General features: G+C 34.3%; 1 protein-coding gene and 1 long non-coding RNA gene across 3 annotated transcripts in view; one reads left to right on the top strand and one right to left on the bottom strand.

The window, feature by feature from the left end:
• Window positions 1-4716: 4716 nt before the first annotated feature.
• LOC143245064 (uncharacterized) lies at window positions 4717-13441 on the bottom strand. Its single transcript, XR_013025455.1, has 3 exons — window positions 13339-13441; window positions 7623-7935; window positions 4717-4846 (listed from the first exon to the last, which is right to left on the bottom strand). It is a non-coding gene; the product is annotated as an uncharacterized LOC143245064 (long non-coding RNA).
• A 70-nt stretch (window positions 13442-13511) lies between these two features.
• The window catches only part of LOC143245062 (sorting nexin lst-4-like), a 109563-nt gene continuing 97711 nt past the window's right edge, over window positions 13512-25363 (top strand). Inside the window, exon 1 of one of the 2 annotated variants that reach the window (XM_076490863.1) lies at window positions 13512-13640. In XM_076490863.1, coding sequence (XP_076346978.1) covers window positions 13599-13640 — 42 coding nt within the window. In that variant the 5' untranslated portion in view covers window positions 13512-13598. The remainder of the gene's footprint in view (window positions 13641-25363) is intronic. The other variant, XM_076490868.1, reaches the window with a different exon arrangement.

Here is a 25363-nt window from a genome sequence, read left to right as displayed (position 1 = left end):
GCGAACATGTGTAGCGCGACTCGGGCGCGAACCCGTGACCCTCGGATTACGAGTCGCACGCCTTACGCGCTTGGCCATGCCACCCTGCTGTCAGAAAACTAAACTATAACCTGTGTATAACATGAATTATATTAATGAAAAGAATGTAACTGATGACATCATGGACTGAAAAATAACAAAACTATTTGTATAGCTTCATTTTATATAAAATCATTGGATAAACAACTTACTTTAGAATAAAGATAATAACACTAATATCTGATTTATGATTTTCAACTGATTTTGCTAAGTTGTTTTAGAGCCACCTCCAGACTCCAATGATTACGTGACATTAGGTGCACCTTAGCTGTCTTTGCGAGAACCTCCCGATGTAATTGTTTACTGAGACATAATCTTTATCAGCGCCACATATTTGTTTCTCTTAAAACGTGGTTATAGTGCTCCACTCACAATCTACGAATCTTGGGATCAAACCCTGTTACCACATGTGCTCGCCTTTTAAGGGCCTTATAATGTAACACTCAGTCCTATTATTCGTTGATAAATAGTAGCTCAAGAGTTGATAGTTGGCGGTGATGATTAGCTGCCTTTCTTCTAGTCTTTCTACGTTAAATTAGAGACGACTAGCGCAGATAGCTCTATTGTAGCTTTGCACGAACTCCCAAAAACCAAACCAAGAAACAACTCACACTCACACACACACACACAAATCAATAAATGTAGCTAAAACGAAATTTAATTAATTGGACTTAATTACTTATTTTAATACAAAACAATAAGATAGAACATTCCAAAGCAAGAAGCGCTATTTTTGTGAAATTATTTTTCTTTTCAGTAATAAGATCTATACAAATAAAAATATGTACCTTGCGAACCGGTTAACTAAAAGATATGGTTGTTTGTCATTAAACATAAAGCTATACAAAGAGCTATCTGTACTTTGTCCATCACGGATATCGAAACCTGGTTTCTAACAGGATAAATCCGCAGACATATAACTGTGTCACTGGGAGGGTGGGCGGCAAATGATATAGACAGACTGCACTTTAAACAATTTGTTGGTAAAGTTTGAAATAATTTGAAAGCTCATTACTACCAAGGTGCTTGTAACTACCAAAACATTCACACGCTTTAAATGTGTAGCATTGCAATAAATTTATAAAAGTTTCTTTTTGAAAGTAACGTACTAAGAAGCAATAACTCCTTTAAAAGAAATAATGCTGAAAATGTTTAGTTTTTAGTTTAGCTTGAGGTTGTCTTTAAAGCAGATAGAGTGATAATTTGTTTATTGGTAAAAAACTATCGTTTCCTAGGAACGTGCTTAATGTTCCTTGATGGCTCAGCCATGAGTCAGAGGGTTACTAATGCTAAAAATCAAGTTTCGATTCCCACAGAAGGAAGAACACAAATTGTTATGTACCTTTGTACTTTACAGCAAAATGAATGCTTTGAATAAAAATACATTATCGACTCTCATAAGACTTTGTTCAAACGCGCATTGTTCTGTTGTTAAATTTGAGTTATCTTATTCAAGGGACCGAGAGCTCTTTGGGAACAATAACATCATACAGACCTCTGGTTCAGTTCATGTGGGCCACTTACTACTTCCTGGTGTGACGCACCCACAGAGGCGCTGTTTCCCTTAGTGCAATAATAATAAGGACATCCTTTTAACCAGACATATCATTTAAGAACATACAAGTGTTTGTCAGTTAAATTTAGCCTTGTGTACGAACCTTCAGGAAAGTTATATTAATTCTGACATAATAACTTGTGAAATAATAAAATATTGTATGAACTTATAATTATATAACTATAAAGCTTTCTCTAAGAATGGAAGGAATAAGTAATTAAAACCTTAAAAATGTAGTAGTAAAACTCAGAGACTGTTAAGATTTAATTTTTTTTAATCTACTACAATATATGATAAGTAGGAAAAATAACTTTATTAACGGAAAAATTACTTTCGAAGATATAAAATATGGTATACGTCGCATTTTAGTTGGCTTGATGAGTCCTAGTATTGGCGAAAGGCCTCGTCGGTCCTGGCTATAGTAGTTGTGGTTGACATATTATAATATATTCTCATTTCATTTCACTCATAAGTTCTTAGAACTGTATCCATTGTGACAGGAGGCAAGGTCATTGTGACCTTCTCTATTTCCGTTAATTGAGAGAAAAGCAACTTGCTAATTGACGACTAAGATAATTCATAAATTATATTATTGTGGAAGTCGTGTGTGAATTTTATCTCTCATTTAAATCAAATCAACATAGAATTATGAGGTTTTCACTCTGGCAAAGTATGGTCAAGAAAAGTGACCTATTAGGCCTGATAGTGTTATAGCAACAGAAAATGACTTGACACAGAGAATAACTAGTTAGATGTAAAGTATGATATAGTTCTAACTGGGGACTAGAGTAATTAACGTATCAAATCAGGAATAGTTAAATATGTCTGCTTTCTAACATTTTTAGTTTATAACTGCAAAAATAACAATGAGTGAGTTCAGGACACGATATATTAACGCCTGTAATCTGTATTCGGACAGCTAAAAAGGATTGTGTTTTTATTTTTACCACCTGTGATCCAGACCTATTTCCAATGACACACGTTTTCGACGAAATATTCAATCTATCTATTTACTTATCTATTCGTGCAAAATCCCGCTGATATAATTATAATAGCTGGTATACTATTGTAATATATTTATATTATATTATGTATTTATAAATGACTACAATAATAATCATTAGAAAGCAAACTGCTTCTACATACTTATCATAAACTATTTTATCGTATTCGGCTGCAGTTTTGATATAAAATCTACGTATTATAGACACAATTACTATCCGTACAACAGGTGCAATTTTCCAATTCACATGAAAGAAAACAAAATACACTAGTAGATGTATACTTCCCATTCCTTCCATTTATGGTTAAAGGACAAAACCAACTACACGTACTTCATTAAGAAAAGTAAGAGCTGATTAATAACACCAGATCTACTCTCTGATCTCATTACCTAAACACTATCATGAGAAATCAATCATATTTTCTGTTTCAAAACATTGAAATCCTCGCCGATCAATTTCCGCACTGGACGAGGGTTAAAAATAATCTCTTTCTTTCCATTGGAATTATGGATACTGGAGAGTAAACAGTACCTTTTCCCTATGTAATTGGTGTACAGAGTTGATAAAAAACATCTTTACTTTTATTGGATCTCTGCATACAGGAGAGTAAACACTACCTTTTTCCTACGTAACTGATGTACAGAGTTAACAAAATATATCTTTACTTCTATTGGATCTCTTGATACAGGAAAGTAAACACTTTATCTTATTGATGTAACTATCTACTCATTCCTACTATTATAAGAAGAACAATACAACCAACACTTTATTTTACCAAAGTAACTGGTGGCTGTACAGAATTAGTAATAAGCTACTTCACGCCATTGTTTAACTTGACCAAGATATATAGCGTAGAAACTACGTCTTTTTAACATAAATATCGTTCACATAGGTAAGAAGTTGCTTTTAGCCACTGTACATCGATCAAAAAACAAATCCTGGATCTTCTGGATGTTGATGCTAGTCAAGGTTAATGAGACGTCGCTTGAAGTTAATATAATTCTACTGAGAATGATGTAAAAACTGCGTCTTCCTGGCTGTAGCTTTCAACCAGAATTTGTAATAAGTTGTTGTGATTCGACCCAAAATAGTGTAAAAACTGAATCTTCTAGATGTAGATGTTAAACAGGATTAGTAAGGAGTTGCTGTAATTCGACCCAAATTAGTGTAAGTCCAAGTCTTCTGGATGTCAACTAGAATTAATGAGAGTTGCTTCTCTCGACTGTAATTCGACCCAAAACAGTGTAAAAACTGAGTCTTACGGATGTAGATGTCAACCATGATTAGTAAGATGTTACTCCACTCTGCCGTAATTCAACCCAAAATAATGTAAAAACTGAGCAGTCTTCTAGGTGTAGATGTCAATCATGGTTAGTAAGAGGCTGCTCCAGCTCACTTTAACTTGAAACAAAAAAAATCTATCTTATCGATGTAACTGTTAATCAAAGACAGTTTGTGCCCATTGTTGCCCAATATCATTGTTGATGGACCAGGGGCTAAATGACAGAAGAGACATCAATTGTCTTCTGTCAGTGGTAAAGTCCCTAGCTAACGTGTTTTAGTTTTTATCTTCGTTTCTGTCATGTATTTGATTCATATATAAAAATAGTTTTTTATATAGTTTAGAAAATTAAAGCCTGTAATAAGTATTATTAGTCCTTGTAATGATATAGGATAAACTTGAAAAATAATACTTTACATCTTCTTGTAATATTGGTTTTAGACCGGTGGCCAAACATTACGGCTAGAAGTTCCGTGCCCACTAATTACCAATGCGAATTGTCATTTGTGATCTAAGCATTTCTGATCTAGATAAATTAGAACTGAAAATTAACTCAGAAATTAATCCTGAAACTTAATATATAGTTGTACGTTATTTTGAATTTTCGCGCAAAGCTACTCAAGGGCTATATGCGCTAGCCGTCCCCAATTTAGCAGTGTAAGACAAGAGAAGGCAGTTAGTTATCACCACCCACCGCCAACTCTTGGGCTACTCTTTTACCAACGAATAGTGGGATTGATCGTCACATTCTAACGCCCCAACGGCTGAAAGAGCACGCATGTTTGTTGTGACGGGGATTCGAACCCGCGACATATAGAGAGAAGAATATATTTTATTTTGCTCCTTTACTACATATTTCACAACGGAAACTTTTGTAGTGTGTAGTTTACAGTTGTTTGGTTCATGTTCGATGTGGCCAACAGAAATCTATTTGAAAATAATACAAGAAATAGAAACGTCATTAAATTTTAGGTAAACAAGGTAGTTTTAACGAGTACTATATATTAATAAACAGAAGCATGCATAAAGTGCAACGAAACGTTTTGTAGTTTTAACTAATTTGATAAAGTTTCCTAATATTGTATTAATTAGGTAAGAATTATAATAGGGTCTACTAAAGAGTGTTTTTTTTAGCCGAGAGTGAAGAATTTATGAAATTTGATGTTTCTATAAAATTGCATGATGTGCTATAAAAAGTTAAATAACTTACAAGAAGAAACATTACAAAAATAAAAATAAAAAACGGACAAATGTTTTATAAATTGAAAATAAATTAGTTGTAGCGTACAAGTTATCTTCTGTTATATACAATCCACACAGTTCTGTGATTGAGACGGAAAGTTAAAACTTATAACGCTGATATCAGGTTCGATCCTTGTGGTGGGCATAACACAGGTACCGGCTTGTGCTTAACAACAAACAACTAAACGTTCTCTTCAAATTTTGTATTATGATTGTTTTGCAACTATAAAAATTGGTAAACGTTCTTTTGGTGTATAACAAAAATCAATGCTATTAAATTTTTCTGAATATAAAATTAGAAATCGGGTTAAGAAGCTCATGGTGGGCAGAATATAGATAGCCCATTGTGTAGCTCTGCACTTTAACAATAACTTAATAAGGGACCAAGAAAGAAAGACTTGTATATATATAAAGGTCTACGTTTTGATTTTCTCGTGGCGATTGGCTCACTTTCAACGCTTCACTAGATTCTTATCTACCATACTCAATTGAACATGCTAAAAATAAAATAAAATTAGACAATTGTGTTAAACAAGTTACTGAAGCCATTCAGCAGTTCCGAAAACAAGGAAAAAACACTCACTTAATCATTGGACTTTAGCACCTGAAATTCATGCACTAATAATCAAACGTAGGCAGTTAAGAAGAACACACTTTGCAACACGCGATCCGGCCATCAAAACACAGATTAACAGAACAAATGCAAAAATTAAACAACAAAAGAAATAAGTTGGCATAACTTTTGCAAAAACTTAGAAAAAACCAAGAACAACCCAAAAAAATTTTGGAAAAAATTTAAGAGTATTTAACACAAATTACTTACTACAACACATCACACACAACAATATAATCGCAAGGACGGACTCGGAGAAAGCCGACCTATTAGCCGATTACTACGAATCCTCCTTCAGTGACCTAAAATCGGCCGACTTTGACACACAACACCAACAACATGTTAACAACTACATGCATACAAATCGATCTTCCTTCACACTACAATTTCCCGTTAAGACACTAGAAAACTATTCAGGTTCAATCAATAGAAAAATTACCACCACTCAAAATTAACATTAAAAACTTGAAAAACACTTCACCCGGACATGATCAGATACCAAATATTATTCTCAAAAAAGGTTCCACTCTCCTATTACAACATTTCACAAATATCATGAATATCTCATTAGCAACTGGTTATTACCCAGACACATGGAGAAAAGCCATTATCACCACCATACCAAAGAAACTAAAAAACAGGACTAATCCTGACAACTTCCGTCCCATCAGTCTGTTAAATTGTCTTGGCAAACTGATGAAAAAATCATTTCAAATCGCCTCCTTCATTTCTGCAAAATAAATAACATTCCACCCGAATCTCAAAATGCGTCCAGGAAAAACAGACAAACAATAAATCATCTCACACGACTCACTGAATCAGTTTACAAAGCATTCAATAACAATCAGGTAACTATAGGTGTATTTTTAGATGTTAAAGAAGCATTTGACAGTGTTTGGCATAACGCCATTAAATATAAATTAACTCATCTGAAAATAAATCACACTGTTGTTAAATAGATATCAAACTTCTTGATAGATAGAACAGTCCAAGTAAAGGTCAATAAAACTTTATCAAAATCTTTCAATATAACTGCAGGAGTGACCCAAGGATCCATCCTCTCGCCACTCCTGTACATTATTTTTGTCAGTGGTATACCTTTTCCCAGTTTAACGTACACTTACAATTCACAATACGCAGACGACATTGCTATCTGGAGTATCTCTAGAAACCCAGTAATAACCATGTCTCGAGTTAAAGAAACGCTAAATAATGTCACGAGCTGGGGCAACAAGTGGAGAGTAGCTTTAAATCCAACAAAACCGCAAGCAATCACTTTTTATAGGAAATTAAAAAGACACAGAAAAACTCTGACAAAAGTAAACATCTCACTTGGCAATACATCTATCATCATGAGCAGACACATCACATTCCTTGTCATCACATTTGACTCAAGATTAACATGGAAAAAAACATGTCAACAACATTCACTCGTCCATCAAAACACGCATTTCACATTTAATGGCCATATCTAGCAAACACTCAAACTGCTCACCAGAGACCATCATCCAAATATACAAGGCTTACATCCGTCCGTTAATAGAACACGGATATCAAGTTACATATAAAATGTCTAACAACACACTACAGAAAATCCAAGTACAACAAAATAAAATACTAAGAGCAGCAAACAGACCATCATCATACACACTCGTAAACTATATACACCAAATCAGTAACCTACCAACTCTTAGAAACAGGTTCACAGAAATATCATACAAATATTACTTAAAAGCAGAACATAGAAATCAACTAACTGCGTAATTATGTATATTAGCCAGTGCACCTACAAAATATATTTCACCATATAACATATTTCAACAAACACTCAACAAGAAACATAATTACAGGACAATGTAGATTCATGTTTATATTTATTTCTTTTTCAGATTCGGGCACAGGACGGGTAAAACTTTCGGCGCCTGTCTTGTGAAAGTGCATTTTCTCGGGGCAATCCCGTTCCCCCCACATCCAAATCTCAGGCATTGGATCTTTAGATCCCAGCCAAGACTATTGTCCAGCCCTGAATCGGGTTATTTTGTATTGATATTTACATTGGCGTCTGCTTGTCTGGCTCTGGCCTGACTAACTTCTTTGATGCCACCTTTGTTTCGCTCTTTCTCTCCTGACAATTTTATAATGTCCCATCTTCACTTCATACCTGAAACAAGTAAAAATTGAAAATTAAATAAGGCAAAGTTTCAAGTACAGTTAAACAACATCTCACGTGAGGGGACGAAGAGGAACCACAACGATCCTGATCACCCCAGTTGGGGAGGGAGTTCTTGAAACTTTTCTTTTTATAAACTAAACCCCTGCCAAGTTCGTTTGCGTTTTCCTCATGGTAGGCCCGGCATGGCCAGGTGTGTTAAGGCGTTCAACTCGTAATCCGAGGATCCGGGTTCGAATCCCCGTCGCACCAAACATGCTCGCCCTTTCAGCCGTGGGGACGTTATAATGTGACAGTCAATCCTACTATTCGTTGGTAAAAGAGTAGCCCAAGATTTGGCGGTGAGTGGTGATGACTAGCTGCCTTCCCTCTAGTCTTACACTACAAAATTAGGAACGACTAGCGCAGATAGCCCTCGTGTAGCTTTGCGCGAAATTCCAAAACAAACCTCCTCATGGTAACATAAAATCACCAAATCTTTAAAATGCCTAGTTTTGTTGATACGTTTCCTTCATGTTTTGGATCAAGTTTTGTAAGTACCGTCGACAAGGGCTGCTTTGAACATGTTTTGACATCAACATAAAATTTTAAAGAAATTTTTAGGTTTACAACCTTTATTAAGACATGCGCGAATGGGGATCATTTGTCCTATGCTGACCTGTCTTCTGGTAGAAGAGTGCTATTGTATCAAAACTTGATATAAAGGTAGCTATTTTAAAATTCTTCTGTCAGACAATACTAGGATCCGTTATATAAATGTTTGATATTAATTTGTTTCAAAAATGCTAAAACGTCAGTGAATATTGAAAGCCAAATTATTTTAATATCTTCATGCCGGCCCGGCATGGCCAAGCGCGTTAAGGCGTTCGACTCATAATCTGAGGGTCGCGGGTTCGATTCTCAGCCGCACCAAACATGCTCGTCCTTTCAGCCGTGGGGGCGTTTTGATGTGATGGTCAATCCACTATTCGTTGGTAAAAGAGTAGTCCAAGCGTTGGCGGTGGGTGGTGATAACTAACTGCCTTCCCTCTAGTCTTACACTGCTAAATTAGGAACGGCTAACGCAGATAGCCCTCAAGTAGCTTTGTTCGAAATTCAAAACAAACAAACAATCTTAATGCTATAAATAACGATCTAAAGCTTTTCGCTTGGATTGTCCAAAGTAGCTCCAACTGACGATATAATAGTTTGTTTATTTTCGCATAAAACTATTAACCCAATATCTCCACTAGTTGTCTCTAATTTTGAAATAACAGAGTAGAGTAAAAGCAACATGGCACACTTCCAATTTTTAAATTACTGTTTACAAACGAATAGTAGCTTTGATTATTACATTATAACGCTGTCATGGCTGAAAGAACGAGAATGTTTGGTGACAAGATTCGAACCCATTAACGCAGTAGCATAATCACCAAGTTATGCTTGGCTCCACTATAAAAACTCTTAAAGTATTCTCAAAATGTTTGGTTTTATTACCTTGTGCCGCCTCCAGTGGCTCATTGATTAGCTATCTAGTGTATGATTCTATACTTAGATGTTAGAAACCTGTGGTTTATTGTGTTGCTTTACTCTTAAAAACAAGCAAAAATTATTCGATGGCGAAAAGATTTCTGACAGTTTTTTAGCATTGTATGTGAAGACACCTTTTTTACTCTTATGGTCATGCATAACACTATAAATAACTGAAAATTGTATGTAATCTAAATTGAAAACAGACCATAAAAGAAAAAAAGGATTTCATATACACAGTATTATATATATATTGCATATATGATGTAAAGACAATAATGATCCTGTTGGTCCATCTTGGTCAACTATTAAACTAAGCTTCAGAAATAAAGCTCCTATCATTCAACCAAACACGCTTACCCTTTTAGCCGTGGAGACGTTGTAATGTTACGGTCAATCCCACTATTCATTGGTAAAAGAATAGCCCTAGAGTTGGCGGCGGGTGGTGATGACTAACTGCCTTCCCTCTAGTCTTACAATGCTAAATTATGGACTGCTAGCGCAGATAGCCCTCGTGTAGCTTTGCGCGAAATTCAAAACGAACCAAACCAATCAAACAAAAAACATAATACAGTGTCAGTAAATCTAATGTTACCTATGACTACGATAAATATCACTATAAATAGGTAAAAGAACAAATTAGTATTATTTTGAAATTTTTGATGCTACAAAAATCAAACAGTGTTGTGTCGATATAATGGTAAACACTACAAAGAGCATCACTATATTTATGGAGATATTACTGAAACAACATACGTTTATGTTTCTGTACATCTGATAGTGTGGCGTTTACGTAATACATGGTGTAACATAGACAGCATTCACTAATGCGCGTTTTGTGTTTTCAGGTGAAAGATGGCGACAAACAGCACTAAATGCTCGGAATGCAGCTAGTCATCACCACCTACCGCCAACTCTTCGGCTACTCTTTTACCAATGAATAGACTACAAGCCATTTGTTAGGCCACATTTGGAGTATCGTGTTAAGTTTTGGGTGAGACATGAGTGTGTGTGTATGTTTTCTTATAACAAAGCCACATCGGACTATCTGCTGAGTCCACCGAGGGGAATCGAACCAGTAATTTTAGCGTAGTAAATTAGTAGACTTACCGCTGTACCTGCGGGGGGACAGGAGTCACCTTCACATAAAACAGTTTTATTTTTATAATAGGGTGGTTGAACTTTGAAATTAGTTGCTTTCATACGTGATGAAAGCAGTTCATTAAAGGGAGGAATTAACAAGCACTTGAATGATAAGTCTTGTTTTATTATGAATTTTCGTTCGAAGCTACACGAGGGCTATCTGCGCTAGCAGTCCATAATTTAGCATTGTAAGACTAAAAGGAAGGCAGCTAGTCATTACCACCCACTGCCAACTCTTGGACTGCTCTTTTACCAACGAATAATAGGATTGTCCGCCATGTTACAACACCTCCTCCATAACAGCTGAAAGGGTGAGAATGTTTCGTATGATGGGGATACGAACCCGCGACCCTCGGAATACAAGTCGAGCGCTTTAACCACCTGGACACGCTGGGCCTGGAATATGTAAACTATAAAACGCAAAGTGATAATTCACATTAAACATTTACATTATATCGCCAACGAAATTCGCATATTATTAATGTGCAGTGTTGTTATTATTATTTAAATTTCACGAAAGTTTGTTGCCTAACAGTACTCTAAAGGTATTGAATTCTCTGGGCCAATTTACATAGGCATATAAAGAAGATACAGTCCTACCACGTCTGAGAAATTATGGTTGTCGGTGGGGAAAAAAAAATGTGTTTTCGACAACTTGTATTCATCGATTTATTAAAGTTTTAATTAATAGATAATATACCTGCCCTTCACTGTGGTATTCATGATTCATACGAGCCTCTATTACCTCCATTTATTTGTTTAGCTATCATCAGGTAATTATTACCTTGAAACAAATTTCTTTAGGATTCCTGATAGTCATATCCGAGTACGTGTACAATATTTGATCCCACCGACTTTTAAGTGAGGTTATGAACATATTTTCAAAAATGATGCCCCTGGAATATCAAGGCGACCAAGAACACCGAATCCAGTATCTATTCACAAATCCTACCGTATCTTGGCGATCATCCCGCAGGTTTTAGCCCCTCTTTAGTGTGAAGTTACGCCATCTAGATAAGGATGTCCTCCTGGCAAATTTGATCTCACTAGTTCAAAAACTGTGAAACGAAATCGCATGTAAACAATAAATCCATTAACGCCATGTTTGAGAAATTATTCCAAATAAGCAAAAATAGTTTGCTTGTTGTTTTTTTCTTATTTCGTGCAAAGCTACACAAGGGGCTCTCTGTGCTAGCCATTCTTAATTTAACAGTGCAAGACTAGAGGGAAGACAGCTAGTCATCACCATCCACCGCCAACTTTTGGGCTACTCTTTTACCAACGAGTAATGGGATTTACCGTAACATTATACCACCTCCACGGCGAGCATGTTTGGTGTGAAGGGGATTTGAACATGCGACCCTCAGATTATGAGTCAAGCACCCTAACCATTCTAGGCCGAAGCAAAAAATATAAGAAAGAAAAGTAATATACTTTTTTTTTTTTAGTTCTTAGTGAATTTGATTATTGTATTTTGTTTGCACAAGTCCGTTTGTTCAAGAATGCTTTTCTCAGGAAAAACGTCAACTTTCTTTTTAGTAAAAGTAATGCGATTTACATGTTTCGTTGGCATTATGAAACATTGAATGATATGTTAACAATAAATTACTGATTAATGAAATCGAAGAAATAATCAAGCAGTTTCTAAAAATGTGTTCCTGGCCGTTATTCTAACCTAAAACAGCCCACTCTGTTGGAAAAAGTACAGTTAACAACCCCCTTAACATTTTGACTTTTGAAACACTTAGCATATAATATATATATGTGTGTGTGTGTGTACTGCTCAAAGACTTCTGGCCCGGCATGACCAAGTTGTTAATGCGCTCGACTTGTAATCCTAGGTTTGCGAGTTTGAATCCTCATCACACAAAACATGCCCGCCCTTTCAGCCGTAGAGGCGTTGTATGTCACGGTCAATCCCACTATTCGTTGGTAAAAGAGTAGCCCAAGAATTGGCGGTGGGTGTTGATGACTAGCTGCCTTCCCTCTAGTCTTACACTGCTAAATTAGGGATGGCTAGCGCAAATAGCCCTTGAATAGCTTTGCGCGAAATTCAAAACAAACAAACCTTATAAGAAAATAATATCATGAAATCAACTTAACTTTGAAGTTTGAACTTTGTTAATTTTTTTCGTTTTTGAAACAGTAATTAAATGTTGTACAATTTTTCTTTTTACATAAAATATAAAATGTTCGTTTAAAACGTTTTGCGTAAAGTTGTATGAGAGTTTCCTGCGTGTAGCTTCTCTGATTTCAAAATGATAAACTAGAGGGAAGGCAGGTAGGTGGTCAACGGCTCCCAAAGCGAAACTATTGGTCTACTCTTTTCTGGTCCAAAAGGTGGATTTGACAGTCATTCTTATAATATGCCTATTGTCCCCAATGTAGAAGTGCATTTTCGAATCAATGGAACGCACAATATGAAGCCTCGAATTCACAGTCTGGACACATTAATCATAAAAGAACAGAGAAAACTGTGTGTTAGATACTTTCACAAATGAGTAACGTTTACGGTTAGGTAGTAAAAACACTTGTTATCAATGAATATAATTCGAGAATGATACTGTAATTAAGGGTCTGGAAAACGTATTGAGCACATATATATATTAAAATAAAGCAAATAAATAATTATTATTTCAAATCCAAATATAAAAAAGCAATATGTCTTTTAGTTCCATTTTTACAGGAATTAATAACAAGTTTGTAAACAACCAAAATTTTACTATGATACTACCAAAGTACCTGCTTACACACGTGGAACTTTCACGTTGTCAGCGAAGTGGAGTGATATCTACCCAGCAGTCTTATTGGTCCGTTAAAATCATGCCACTAAGTTCAAGGAGCGGTGTGTCAAGCATGTTTTAGGATTCGATTAACTATTGGTCCCTATTTGTACGTCACTATTTCATAGTTCCGGTGAACAACATTTTGGTAAAGTATACGGTTGGAAGTTTGCAATGTAATAAAATATTAGAAATACTATAACCAAAATTCTTGAAAGTATGGGAACAATCTCAAAGGGAGGGATATTTACTTTTCTTTCGGTAAGTATAAATTGTTTATACTGTTCTTAAGTAGGAGAATAAAATGTTTTTTTTTTTATTTCTTACCAAGGTTTCTGACAAGCCGATACAACTTGTACGCGCGCGTAAGAAAAAAAAAATTTACACTTGGGAAGGGAATGCCCATATCATTTTTTTTAAATCTTAGTACTAGCAAAAGTATTGGTTTTAGAACATGATTGAAGAAATAGACTTTTAAATCGCCAACAAATTTCAGTATGGATATCATACACTGTTTACTCGAATGGTGCGAAATATATTTTTTTTTCTAATTTGACGTAAGTACTACTTCTGGTATAAATTTAATTAAAGCTTTTCCAAGCAAAAAAAAATATTCATTAACAGCTTTAAGACTAAAGTTTATCCACATGAAATGGTTCTGTGTGAATATACGCATGCTATTTATTTTATTGTTCTCTTTTAAAATTTGTAGTGTGTACTGGAAGAATTTACACATTTTTATAAAAGTTAAGAAAAAAAAGACTTTTACACTCCAGATAAATATAAAAGAAAATATTTTTATTTAAACCAGCAGTTCGATTTTGCGGCTTTTTTAGGGTTAATATACATAATTGTTTGATATGTGTTTGGAGTGTTAAGGTAGTTTTTTTATTAACTATTATCAAAAAATGATATTTATTAATTAATATTAATTTTGTTTTAGAACCAATAAATCTTAAAGCTTAGGATAGATGGTTCACTGCATAACATTTGTATTATATCTTCGTAAAACTTTTAAGAGTAGTACTAATAGTAATAGGAAGAGATTTTCATGTTTCTATTTTTAATTTTTGTTTAGCTGAATGTCATCTATTTTTATCTAAAAAGGAAACATATAGTTTAAGTAACGCACATAACAAATGACATAAAATATATTGGAATAGAGCTGTTGCAAAGGTAATTATTATTAATATTAAAAAAAAATCAATTATTTTAAAACTATTCTCATGCTCAAGAAGCAACGTATTTTCTGTGAATTTCTGTTTTAGTAAGCAATTTTAAACAAAAATCTTAGAAGCATGAAAATATAACTTCATACTGTTTTATGTATTATAACTTAGTGTGTCGTATTTAAATGTAATCTTGTTCGAGCAAAAGCAGCTTTGAAATGTTAAGATACCCCTTTTCTAAGAAAAAAAGCACGTGTTCGAAAATTCTAATTCAACCAATAATGATAATAGATATTTTCTGTTTACACAAATACGTGTTATTGAGGATATTATATATACACTTTAATGGTCAAAACTACAGAGTTCGCCTAGCGTAATTCCCATCCATACATTTGAATTTGCTCAACATTCACTGTGCCATCTGAAGTACATCAAAAAGTGAAAAAATGTGCATAGTTTAAAGTTGTCTTCATATTTGTAACTTTTTTTTTTCCACTACAATATCTACTATGCTGTTTAACAGGGGCGTGCAATGATTGGTCCTGATGAGGAAGCAAAAGTATGAAAGGCGGATTAAAAAATAAAAAAATATATATAGGACGAGCAATAAATATAAAATTAATTACTTCTAGTCATTAATCATATTTAAGACTAGATACTTCTAATTAAAGATAAAAACAAGACATATTTGACAACTTTATTTATATGTTAATTCTATCCTCCTTTCCTTCTGATTGAATAAATTTATTATACCTTCTTAGAAACTATCAGTCTTTATTTCCAGGTCATTCTGAATTCTGTTTGACAGGCCAGAAAAAACACTTGATTTCTCTAAGTGATATTTCAATAATGGATCATATTTTTTGCACAAATTTACCTATTCTACATAATTGTCGGTTAGTAGACTAGTGATTCATCATGACATTTAAATGATAACTGTTATTCACCTAAATATCATACTACGTCGGTTAACCTTTTTAAAATGTCTATTTCTCTTCACCTTTTCATTGTGCATTTGCATATTTATTTTATATTGGCTAGTTAGTTGGAATTTAATCCATGTTTTATCCAAATCTAGCTAGGATTAGAGTTGAAAATATATGACTGGAGGAATTTTCATGTCTTTTAACTGTTATATGCATATTATTTAAATCATCAGATCCACTTGAGTTCAGTCTTCATATTCATTGTTAAATAATAAACAGGGTCAGCAGAAAAGCTTCTGCAAGTTAGGACAGCAGTTAACCAAGATGTCCTGTCATATTAACTTACATTGAATTTTCGAACGCAGTGTTTTGTTCTTACAGTCAGGCTTAGATCTGGCATGGATTTACCATTTCTGATGATGCTTTCTTTATTACAAACTCTTTGTACCAAACTTGTTCACTAATGAGCTTTCAATAATACAGTTACAATTTTTTCTATTATCTTTTGAATCATATTCAAATCTGAAGGGTGACACTTCACGAAAAATGTATGCGTACAAAAAATAACAATATAATTTAATACAAAATACAATGTCCGAAACACCTGTATATCACATGACATCAGAGAAATAATAAACAGCCACAGCACGAGGTGCAGATCATAAAAAAAACAAAAGTTTCCAAATATCGCAAGAAAATTAATTATAAATTATTATTTTTTCTTATTACATTTGATTATTTATTCTAAATTATAATCTATAAAACAGTAATTATGAAACGCTAGCTGATTTATAAGCTATTTATTTCACTTTAATTTTCAGTGATTTAAATAATTTGATATATAGACTATAAATTATCAATAACTTTCAATTTTGTATGTATTTTGAAGTAAGATGAACTGGTAATTGCTTCCTTTATGGCATAGAAGAGGCCAATATAACATTCAAGATATGTTGTTGTTTTTTAAATACAAGTATGAATTTGAAATTTATTATTCAGAATATTATTGATGCAAGAAGCAATTTATAATTTAAATAATATATTATGTATCAAAAATGTTTCTGGTTAGAAATAAAGCATTTTCCAGTTTGAATAAAACTAAAATCAACTCAAAAAAGAAGTGTTTTGCGAATTGTAGTCCAGATTCTTCTCAGCAGTGCTTTCGCCATACAAGGTGATTACTGATAATGTATGGTATAGTAGAGTGCTTCGGTATGAATCACAAGTTCATAACGTCATATTTCACTGATACTTAAAAATTAATTTTTTAACATATACTGGGGAAGCACTGCTTCTCTTGCTTCCATGGACTCCACGCCTTTGCTGTTTAAAAAAAACTGCATATTGGACAAAATACTAAGCCAACTTAATCTGGAGAACTTAGCTCAGGATAACCAGCTCGGGAAGACTGTACAATTAAAGCTAATAAAGCATTGCTATAGTTTTACATACGCACAAACACACAACTAATAGGCTTAGAAAATGGAAGGCAACTGTTGACCTAGCATATCAACAGGCTAAAAAGGGCAAAAGAGTTTCATAAATAAAATAATTACGGAATTCATATATTTTTGTAAACCGAAATTAAATTACAAATGGTATTGGTTGTGTAGAAAGATCAAATTACTAAGTGTAGATAAGTTATAACTACACTGACCATTGTAATTTAATAAAGCGCCTCTTAGGCACACCAGTTTGTCATAAATTTGCATTCATTTGCAGAAGTCGTGCTGACGTAATTTAAGTTAATAACATTCACAAATAAAGAACTTAAACACAGAGCTACACAATGCTCTGCCAATGTTGTTTTTCTTCTTCGAAATTCGAATTTTAGCATTGAAGCTACGAGTACTAAACATTATAAATTTGACTTGAGATAGTTTTAACAAAATGTTGTTTTTCTTATTTTTGTAACTTTTTCATGGATTCTTACTGAAATCTGTTGTGCATTTATGCTACAGGCAAATGTTTTGATGTACTTAAATACTATATATGGTTTCTTAGAAAATAGGGAAACAAGTTACTCCTTAATAAAAAAACAACAAAAACAAATTGAAATTGTACACTGAATAACCACTTTGTCTGGAGTTTCAGATGTACATGAAATCATTTTGATAGAGATTAGTTATATTATGATTTGTCTGCAGAACGATGGGTAACAATGTGCTGAATTTATTTGTATATTATTTATGTGTGGTGTGTTTCTTGTTTCAAATGGAAAATGTTTTTAAATGTGTATTTTGTTTTACTCATCTAGATGGCCCAAGTTGAATAAAAAAAAACGAGGCCTGGCTAGCTAATGAATGAATAGTTGTAAAATTTTTATCAATACCAGTTTGGCCGCTAATTTGAATTTCATTCCTTTAAATTGCACGATCAGTCGTTTTTTGATTTTTTTTTACACTTAAGTTGTTTCTGATTAGATATTATGACTTTTTGTCAATACGTGCCAACATATCAAAACAAGTACGAGAGTGACACTGGATAGGATCGCGACCCTATTATTCTGAACAGAGCTATACAGAACCAACCAAATTATTTACAATATATATGGTGGTAACTTCTCCTCTCTAAAACAGTGTTGATAATTTTATTTATAGTAACGCCATGGAATCTAGATTAACACTTTCTTGTCATCACTCGCATGCACTCAGTAGAGCTCTATCAAGCATCATTATTTATGCTAATTGCTTAAGCTAAATACTTTTTGATTAAGATAATTTCGTAATATTTAACAAATTTGTGTTTAAAGTTGACAATGAATAATAATTGTCCACCCGTATAGTTATTTTGAAAACTTGAATTAGATAATCAAATTTGTTTGGTCTAAGCAATGCCTATTTATCGGCACGTCCTTTCGCTCAATAGTTTTGCTGTTCAAAATCAACCGTCTGTAACTCGAATGATAAAAACTAAAAGGGATCATTTTTTACTTTTAGCTGAAGAGGTTGTAAAACTTTAAGACCGATAGCTTACGTGACTTACTGTAGGCAAGCACAAAAAGTTTGGTTAAATTTGACCATTTTTGTAAATAACTTTGAAGTTAAGTATGTATTTCTATCAAATTTTGGTGCGAAGAAAAAAGAAAATCAATAAAATTTGAAAATTTTATATCTTGTGCATTTTTAATGGATTGCCTTGAAATTTGGTATGTGCAGTAAAGATCCAGCTGGGCACATCCACCGAAAATATAATAATTTGTATTATCACAGTCCAAGCGACGGAAAGCTGAAAATCGCTAAATTATCACTCATGTTGATAACACACAGTATGTCCTGCAAGTTGTTTTGGCCACGCGACAATATTTTGTGTCTTGGTAATGGTAACATTTGTACTGTAGTTTTTAAAACGTCTTTATTTTTAACTTTGCACTTCTAGATGTGACGTACATTCTTGTGTACTCACAGTTGCACTCTCCTATTGGATGTTTTGGAGAACGCTGCATAGTTTGTGCACCATGGTTCTAGGACGCGTTCAAACCCCCAACAACCAGCTAGTGGGTGATTTAGGGTTCCTTAAAATGTCCTCAACAATTGTAATATACTATCGAAAGTAAATAATTTCAGTTTAGCCCATGGGCATGTATATGTGTCTTCAGATGATGTAACTAAGTAAAAAAGGAGTTTCGTACATTGACCGATCTTCAGACGTGAAGATTTTTTACAGCAACTTTAAACCACCCAGGAGCACAGTGGTATGTCTACGGATTCACATCATTAAAAAACGGGTTTCGATACCCGTGATGGGCAGAGCACAGATAGCCAATTTGCAGCTTTTTGCTTCATTTTAAAGAAACCGAAAACTAAACTTTTACAGCTTTAAAATGTTAAGCTTACTTTTAGAATTAACGACGATAAACTAAGGCATTAAACATTTTACTATTGTGGACAGTTCCATATGTAGTGTAATATTTATACTAATGATACTGGCCACTGTCCCTAATTTGTTTAATGAACAGATGGAATGTATCAGTCATAGGATCTTGTCACCCACGTTAAGGAATTGTTACAACGTATGTACAGCGAAAACTACAGGGAACATTTAATGATATCTAATGGGTTTGAAGCTTGAACTCGAATCGCTATCTCCTAAATCCAGAGCTGTACCACAGGTCAAACCCGCTTCATGTAGTTTCATCTATAGAGAGAACGATGTTTGAAATAAATGTTATTCATACCAGCAGACCGAGCTTTCTCAGTATTTAAAGCTTCACGAAATCAACACGAGTCTATGATAATGCCAGGATGTATGAATTTATTTTGTGTTATTAACTTTTACAATAGTAGAAAAGTATTCATATTATACTTAATCAGATTTTCATCCTGTGGTCAGAACTTCACGATATTGAAGCGTCTCGATAATATTATAAACTGTATCTAATATTGGGCGTTTGCATAATTTTTGTTAGGTCTTCTCATCTGATTGTTTTAGAATCAATTAGTATTTTAATGAAAGAAATTAAAAAAGATAGAATTGGCTTTTAGAAGATAATTTGTTTGAATATTGTGCATAGCCACATAATGGCTATCTGCATTAGCAACCCTTAATTTAGAAGCGGTAGAGGAAAGGACTAGTCAAGATCTCCCACCGCCAACTCTTAGGGTGCTATTTTACCAACGAATAGTGAGATTAACTCTCACATTAAAATGCTCTTATAGCTGAAAGGGCTAACATGCTCAGTGAAAATGTTCGAGCCTACAATCCCGAGGCTGGGAGTCAATCACCTCAACCACTAGGTTTTGCCAGGCCTCTTAGAAGGTATTTGATGTTTGTCTGCGCTTGCACACATTCTTGGAATAGCAGAACCTTTGTGCTTGCCATGGCAAGGTGGTTAGGACGCTCGACTCGTAATCTGAGGGTCGCGAGTTCGAATTCCCGTCTCACCACACATGCTCGCCCTTTCAGCTGTGACCGTCAATCCCACTATTCGTTGGTAAAAGAGTAGCCCAAACGTTGGCGGTAGGTGGTGATGACTAGCTGCCTTCCCTCTAGTCTTACGCTTCTAAATTAGGGACAGCTAGCGCAGATAGCCCTCGTGTAGATTTGTGCAAAATTCAAAAACAAGCAAACAAATCAGAACTTCTTATAAAATATAACCGTGTGTATAAAAAATAGTTTAATAAATAAAATTAAATAGAAATATAATAAATAAGAGTTTCATTAAATTAATAATTTTATAGTATAGTGACTTTGTACAATTATTTTGCATTCAAACTTTAGAGCGACTTTAAACTGTGTAATTTAAATATGTGCTGAAAGTAACTTAAAATAATTAAACTGAAAACTTCAGATAATTTGAATTGACTGAATGCGTGTGGAATTTATATTTATAGAATAAAAATGTGTTTGTTTTGTTAGCGTTAATTAGTGATTTGTAAAGCCTTTCTAGATAAATATCAATTTCAAATAATGCCGAGTGAAAATTTATATGAGAAGATGTTAAGCAACATTACTTACACTTTTGTATTAAAAAGCTCTACAGTTAGGTAATAAACTAAGGTTTCTTAATACTAACGTTTAAGTAATGTTGAGGTTATGTATTCAGCATCGTGGTCTAAAATTATTCTTAACTGCTTCTCCAAAGGATGCTGCACATGACGTATCGGTTATCATTCCAAGGTATAGATAAAAAGGTCCACGACATGTTGCTGAATATTTTTCTCATTTTCGGCTATAAATGTGTTATAACTGTGACAGTCAATCTCGCCATTCACTTAAAATTATCTGTGGAGGTGTGACTGGTGCTGCAAACCGATCAGCAGTTCTAAATTATGTAAGGATATGTGTGACTAAACCTTAATGAATTCTAATCTTGTCATTTGATCTATATGTTGCATAAAAATGACCTGGTTGGAATTATCATACCTCTTCTAAACTATTTGATAGCTGCTATAACATTTTTGAAATATAATTACATTTCTGGTAAATTTTAGTCATTATATATTAAAATACGGTTGATATGTAGCAAAGCGCTAAATCTTAAATGCTCACCATTGTAAAAAAATAATACATCAACTGTTTACTTTACTAGGATCCCTCTTCCTCTTTGCACACAATTGTAGGTTACTTGTTTGTTTGTTTTTGCAAATATAAAATATAGTGTTTATGTGATGCCACGTGACTACTAAAACACATGAAGAGTAAGAGAAAAACCGTTTGTCAAAAAAAAACAAAAAACATCCGTAGACATAAGACTGCATTCCAGATAAATGATTCGTTCAACAGCGGTTAGAATTCGATAATTTTTCCAACTTTATTCATGAGAGAAATATTATAAAACTTTCATTACAACAAAGTGGAATAAGGCGCTTGACCGTGCTTGTGTTTACTGTGACACTGCAAAACCATTGGAAGTAATGTAATGATACAGAGAACACGCTCATTACAGGGGTTGTATCATTTAATCTATTTAATATGGTGAATATTCAGAATAGGCATGGGTCGGCTATTACTGTATCTTGACCAGTAAGGGAAAGTTAATTTGATAAAATGTTGGAACGTTTTATCACATTCGTATTGGTTGTTTGTTTAGCATTTTACGGTGTAAAGCAACTAGGCTATCTTCGCCTATTTGTGTTAACTAGAATCGTATGAGTAACAATATTTATCTTAAAACATAATCATTGAACTCAAATCTATTTGAACAGCTTGAAGATGAAGTTGAGCGTAATATTGATTATAATAATTCTAACTCAACATCGATAATTCAAATTCAGTGAATGTACCTCAACAAATAAACTATAAATTAACTGAATAGCTCACGGAATCTTGTGACGTATATGGTATACGTGTCTAATTGCAGTTTATTGTCGCAGCAGAAAGTTGTACAATGAGTTTGTTTTGTTTTTGTTTTAAATTTGACAGTGAGTGTGTCCGCGAGAGGACAGCGGTAAATCTAAAATCCAATGATAAAATACGAGGTTTGATTCCCCATAATGGATAGCCTAATGTCACTGTGCTTCAAAAAAAATGTACAGAGAGTAATTTTACAAAAGATATGGTTATATACAGTTTTGAAGGAATCTAGTACTAAGCCTATTTCTGTTGCCGTACATATGCCGGAACTGTACTGTTGCTTTGTGAAAGCACAACATTAATGTGGAGAACAAGAAAAAGGTCCTGATGTAGAAGACAAGTTAGGAAGTCAAAATTTAGCAGTCCACTTATATTTCATTCAGTCAGTGTCCAGGAATTCTAGCCAACAACACCCACATAGCCATACATATTACACTGACGTTGTATATATGAATATGTAGTATGTTATCGCGTATTTGCCATGGCAACGTGATTTGTAGTAGTTAGGGTGTTAGGCCGCGGATCAAAGAGTCTATCTAGATCACTTTCAGCTGTTCCGGCTTGCGGGCATTATAATTCCACTGTCAATCACACTATTAGCTGGTAAAAGAGTAGGTAGCCAAAGAATTGGCGGTACGTGGTGATGACTAGCTGCCTTTTCTCTAGCCTTTCACTGCTAAATTAGAAACAGCTAGCTGATAGCCTTCATGTAGCTTTTTGCGAAATTCAAACGAAATCTCTTTCAGCTGGGAACGCATTATAAAAGTCAGTCGATCTTGTTTTCTTGTTCAGAGTATTGGACAAAGCCCTTGTTGAGGCAGATATTAATGATTGGATGTCCTTTTCCTTTGATCAGAAGTTCAAAACAGAGTGGGCTCTATCGTGTGGCGTTTCGCTAAGTATAGAAGAACCAGACTGCGAAATGAACTGCACAACAGCATTAGGTGGGATTTGTTCGAAATAGTGGCGATACGGCGTTCCGTCTTAAGAAAAAATGTACAGTGTGTGTGTTTTTCTTATAGCAAAGCCACAAAGGGCTATCTGCTCAGCCCACCGAGGGGAATCGAACCCCTGATTTTAGCGTTGTAAATCCGGAGACAAAAAAAGTACAGTTATGTGGTGCCCACGCCCTCTTACCTCACTACACATCTCTGGTTATATTTGAATCTTAACAGTCTATGACGCGGCCATTTAACCCTCGTGCACATAAAGTTTGTTCAAGTTGAAAATTCCGTTCCAACCTTGTGTTGTTAAACTATTTTAACGATCTGTCCAACAACACATTGTCCATCTAAAACTATCTTTGGATTCAGAGGATTGACAAAAATATTTCTATTTCCTGGGTAAAAGATAGAAAAATAAAATGGAGGGCACATCAAGCTCTGTTTTTCCTATGAACTGATATCGTACCTACTTGAGGGTCAAGTCACGTGAAGGCGATAGTAATTATCTGATTTTCATTGTTTTTCAGTCATTTTGGCAAATCTCATCAGATGAGTATCACAAATCAAATTTCAAAGTAGGTTGAAGTTATTGAGAATATAGAAGAACAACGAATGTGATAAATTCGTAAATATTAAAACATTTACATGTTCTGTTATATCGTTTTTATTATTATATTACCTTGTCTATACAGAGTTCACACAAAACAAAAGTTTCGTCATCATAAATACATTTTACATTTATACAGCAGTAACTAATCTTCACACCATATTGATTTTAAATTTACTCGGTTTGAAAACATACTTTAACTATATTTGAAGTATTTAGTGTTAGTGTGGTTAAAAATTCGTTACACCAGATTAATTATTATTATTTTCCCGTATTTACAACTAAACGCAGAATTGATTCAGAGAATGTTTCATGTTTTTCCCGGTACAAGAGCACTATAAGTGTGAATAGTCATCCGGGAACTCGTAACTTATATAAAAAATATGGGGTTGCTTTGTTTTTTGTTTTTTTATTTTGCGCAAAGCTACTCGAGAGCTATCTGCGCTAGCCATCCCTAATTTAGCAGAGTAGAATAGAGAGAAGGCAGCTAGTCATCACCACCCACCGCCAACTCTTTGGCTACTCTTTTACCAACGAATAGTGGGATTGATCGTAATATTATAACACTTCTACGGCTGAATGGATGAGCATGTTTGGAGCGACGGGGATTCGAACTCGCCATCCTCGGATTACAGGTCGAACGCCTTAACCCACCTGGCCATGCCGGGCCACAGAATATGGGAGCCTTACAGTTTATTTTTCATGGCCCGGCATGGCTACGTGGTAAGAGCACTCGACACGCAAACCGCGGGTCCCGCGGTCGAATCCCTGCTTCCCCAAACATGTTCGTCCCTTTCAGCAGTTGGGACGTTATGATGTGAAGTTTAATCCCACTATTCGTTAGAAAAGAGTAGCCAAAAATTACAATGCTAAATGAGGGACGGCTAAAGCAAATAACTTTCGTGTAGCTTTGCGCGAAATTTAAAAACCAAACCAGTCTTTGATGTTGAATGTTTTACTTATTCTAGAGACAAGCTTACTATAGTCGTACTTCACTCACAAAACTACACTTTCTGGTTTAATCAGTCTTTCCAATCTAACAAAATTGTATGATATCCAAAGCCTACTGCAAGAGTTGAAAAATAATCACGTGGTGATTTTGTATGATTTGTATCGTATTGCCTAAATGTTACTTAAAAACATAATATAGCATTAAAAAAAAAATCTCTTTAAATTGGGAAATTTTAAGACACATTCAACTGACCATTTACAACCAAATTATTGATTCCTCTCTGTCTAAAGATCCACACCCCATATTAAAAAGCAGGTTTTAAAATATAACTCTACTGTATACGACTTAGATCAGTAACCACGAAACTAATAATATATTAATTTGATTCCCTTCAGTACAATGAATACGACAGTCACGAGCATCTGAAGAACTACTCCAACAAACTGAAATAGTTGTACTTTTATACATTAAATGCTGCTTCGGTTAAAAGCTGTTACATTTGACGTACTTTTAAGAATTTTGACAGCAACAGCCATTAGTAAAGTTCGTGTTGGAGAAAACCATATTTGCACTGAATGTTTCCTCTTACTG

The sequence above is a fragment of the Tachypleus tridentatus genome, chromosome 2, assembly GCF_004210375.1.
Source record: "Tachypleus tridentatus isolate NWPU-2018 chromosome 2, ASM421037v1, whole genome shotgun sequence".
NCBI lineage: Eukaryota > Metazoa > Arthropoda > Merostomata > Xiphosura > Limulidae > Tachypleus > Tachypleus tridentatus.
This window is presented reverse-complemented; position numbering and strand designations above follow the sequence as displayed.